This window comes from Trichechus manatus, unplaced genomic scaffold, assembly GCF_000243295.1.
Source record: "Trichechus manatus latirostris isolate Lorelei unplaced genomic scaffold, TriManLat1.0 scaffold00045, whole genome shotgun sequence".
In the NCBI taxonomy this organism is placed as follows: Eukaryota; Metazoa; Chordata; class Mammalia; order Sirenia; family Trichechidae; genus Trichechus; species Trichechus manatus.
The window spans coordinates 18,055,172-18,058,594 of record NW_004443981.1 but is presented as its reverse complement, the minus strand read 5'-3'; the positions used below and the strand labels follow the sequence as shown (position 1 = coordinate 18,058,594).

The window sequence follows — 3,423 nt, the reverse complement described above, 5'->3', positions numbered from 1 at the left end:
AGCCCCCACCCGCCCCAGCGAGCGCCGGTCTCTGCGGGCGGCCCCGCCTCTGTCCGCTGGGTCACAGGTTCGCGGACAGGCTGAGCGCACAGCCCGGGGAGGGGCCAAGAGAAGAACACCTGGGGCACCGCCTATCTTCCAAGCAGGTTTGCGGAGCCCGTCCCTGCCTGTGCCCACCTCCGTCCCGTGGTGCGGTGGAACTTATCAGGCGCCCCGGGGATCAGGGAAGGCTTCTCGGAGGTGGTGGCCTTGATGCTGCGACTTGAAAGAGGAGATAGATGGCAGGAGGAGGACGAGTTCTAGGCGGGCCAGAGGAATGGAGGCCGGGAGGGAAGAGTCAGGAGAGAGAGCTGAGTGGGGACTGGAGGGCTGGCCGCGGGGGTCCTGGCAGCAGGCCAGTAAGGCAGGCTTCTTCCCGGGGCTATGGGGTCTCCACCTGCCTGTCGAAGGCTGCCCAAGTGCAGCCCTTCCTCCAGGAGGGCAGCACCTCCCTCCCCACCCCGTGTCCCCGCCACGGTGCGAGCCCCTGAGAGCAAGGCCAGGAGCGCATGATGGGCACACACACAGTTTTGCTGAGTGACAGCGTCGCTGCGGCCTCCCTCTACTCACTCAGGCCAGGGAGCATGGCGCCTCCTCCTCCTGAGCATCTGCAGGTGGGCTGTGTGCCTCGCATCTTCGCTGCCCGCCTTCTGCTGTTTCTGCTCCCCATGGTTTCACCTGCCCCCAGCCAGCCCCTCCTGCTGGGGCTCCTCCATGGCACTCGGACGGAGCCGGCCCTCGTGGCCGCAGTCACCCTGCCCTGTTGCCTAGAGCGCCCCATCCCGCCCCTCCTCTCCAGGCCCCTTCCCTTCCTCTGGACAGCTCCCGCTGAAGTCCCCCCCACTCCAGCCTGAGAGGCCCAGCAGCCCCTCATCTCCCCTCTCCTTAGTTGTAGTCCTGTGGACCCCAGGACGACTGGGAGGTCATACCCTGGGAGGGGCCCAGGCTGGCAGCTGGTCTGGGGCAGCACAGGCCAGTTATGAGACCGAGTGGGGACATGGGGGTCGCTACTCACCTCCCTGGTGCTGGCCCAGGGCGGGGAGGCTGGTGGACATGGGAACGCTGGCTTTGGCTGCACAGCCTTGAGGGGGAGCTCTTCTGTCGTAGAGTGGGTGTAGTCGGCGTGGTGGGCATAGGCTGGGGACCTGGCCTGGGGCAAGGGCGTACCACCCCCCATCAGGGGAGCCTGGTGGATGGACAGACAGACAATGGCGGGGCACCCACCAAGTCTCTGACAGGGCGGGGGCTGTGATCACATCCCAGCCCTGCTCCACGCAGCTTCCCTCCCAGGGAGCCTGACAACCGGGCTGGGGGTCCTGTGGGAGGTTGGCCCTGGACCTTCTCCTGCACCCCGCCTTGGCTGGGCCTACAAACTGATCTTGATGATCAGCAGATGTCACAGGGGTTGGGGAACAGCATGGGACAGACTGATGGAGGAGATGTGAGTGGGGCTGGCTTCCCTGGCCCTGTCCCGGGGTGGCTGGCCCCATGGCAGATGTTGGGCAGGCCCGGGCTCGCCTGCTGGGTGGCGCCTCACAATGGCCTGCGGGCAGCCTGACCTGTACACCTGGGGACACTGGTCCCCCCTGGAAACTGAGGCCACTGTACCTCCTCACCTGCTGCCTCCTGGCCAAGCTCAGACCAGCCTTCCCACCTACCCTGGAGCCACCTCTGGGCCCTGCCTGTATGCTGCCCATCCCTTATGTCTGTGGGGGCCTTGGCAGCCACCTCCTCCAGGAAGCCCTCACGGAGCCCCTGTCCCTTCAGCGTCCTCCCTCTTCTGAGCCTGGCCGCATTTTCTGAGTGTCCTGCTCAGGTCTCAGTGCATTTCATGGCCCGGACCCTCCTCCACCTGGACAGAGCCCAGGGTGGGGCCAGCTGCTTGCCAGGGCCTCGCAGCTGCCCGCATAACTGTGTGGCAGTTGGGCCACTGGATGCTGGAGGTGGGCCCTCACAGGGCAGGGACCTCAGGGAGCCCAGGCCTAGCCCCATCAGCAGAGACCCCTTGGGGAAAGGGGTGGAATGGCACCTGCCTGCTGCAGCCCCAAGCCTGGCCTCAGTGACCTATGCCCACCCTCGAGGATGGGGCCTGTCTCAGCCAGGAGTGCCCTGCTGGCGGCTTCTGAGCCCCTCATGCCTCTGCCTGGTGGAGCCTCATTTGCATCTGTCCTGGCTGCCCGCAGGGGACCTGGCCCAGGCCCCTGCCCTGCACTGCTCTCTTTGCGCCCTGGGTACTGCCTGGGTCCTGGGAGCCCTGCCAGGGCAGGGGCCCAGGGTAGGGGTACAGGTGGAAAGGGGAAGCAGTTTTGGCCAGGTGAGGCTGCCTGGAGTTCAGCATGGGACTGGGATGCACAAGAGACGGCCCAAGCCAGAAACCGGGTGGGGGTCCATGGCCTCTGGCTCCGAAACTACCACTGTCCAGTCACATCACTGAACCACTTAGCACTGCGATGTGGTCCCCCATCTGCTCGGGCTCCACCACCCCAGCCGCTCCTGGGCTGGTGCGCTTTCAGGGGGACCTGCCACGTCTAGTGCTTCCCACACTTGGTGACAGCGTACACCTCTCCACAGCCCCACGTATTTGGCCCCGTGTCCTGCACTGGGGCACTGTGCACTGGTTCCTGTCGTGCCTGGGATGCCTTTTCCACACTTTGCCCTGGTTTTCTGCCTTATCCCTCCTGGGGTCAAGCTGTCCTTGACCTCCCCGCCCAGCCCAGGCTCAGCCCAGGCTATTTCCCCCGTCCCAACCACTGCAGCTCCTGGCTCCTGATGGGCCCAACCCGTGAGCGGGTCTCCCTGGTTAGGAGCTGGTGCAGCTTGGTCTGTCTGCTCTTCCAGCTCCCAGGAGCGTCCTCCACCCGTGCTGCCTCTGCCTGGTGGCCCGCCCTGACTGCTGCCCTGTCTCTTTCAGAACGGCATCCAGAAGTCATGGGACTTCATGAAGACGCATGACAGGTGAGGTCCCAGCCTGGCCCAGCGGCCCAGGGGGACAGTGGGGCCTGGAGGGGGTAGTCCCGCCCCTACCCTAGCCTTTCTGGGCCCCTCATGATCTCCGGCCCTCCATGGCTTTCCCATCCCTGAGGGGCCACCCTGAGGCCTGGCTATGGTGGCGGCAGGCCCCTTGGAGCTAGCTGTCCTGGGGCCCTTGCCCTCAGCTTCAGGGGTCTGGCTGAATGGGCCGTGGCTCCAGGAGTGTGGCCGGAGAGCAGCTGGCCGGCAGAGGCCACATGTCCCATTAGTCATCTGGCCTCCGCTGCTGCCATACCACCCATGACCTGCCCAGCTGCCCCACGTGCCCTTCTCCCCACCTCACCTGCTCCCCCCGCACCCCACACCACCCATGACCCGCCCAGCTGCCCCACGTGCCCTTCTCCCCACCTCACC

General features: G+C 65.9%; 1 protein-coding gene across 1 annotated transcript in view; it reads left to right on the top strand.

Annotated features, from left to right (window-relative positions):
- The first annotated feature begins 2,956 nt into the window (after window positions 1-2,956).
- NUDT14 (nudix hydrolase 14) overlaps window positions 2,957-3,423 on the top strand; it is a 4,721-nt gene continuing 4,254 nt past the window's right edge. Inside the window, exon 1 of the mRNA XM_023731674.1 lies at window positions 2,957-2,994. Within this exon, the coding sequence (XP_023587442.1) occupies window positions 2,978-2,994 (17 nt within the window). The 5' untranslated portion in view covers window positions 2,957-2,977. The remainder of the gene's footprint in view (window positions 2,995-3,423) is intronic.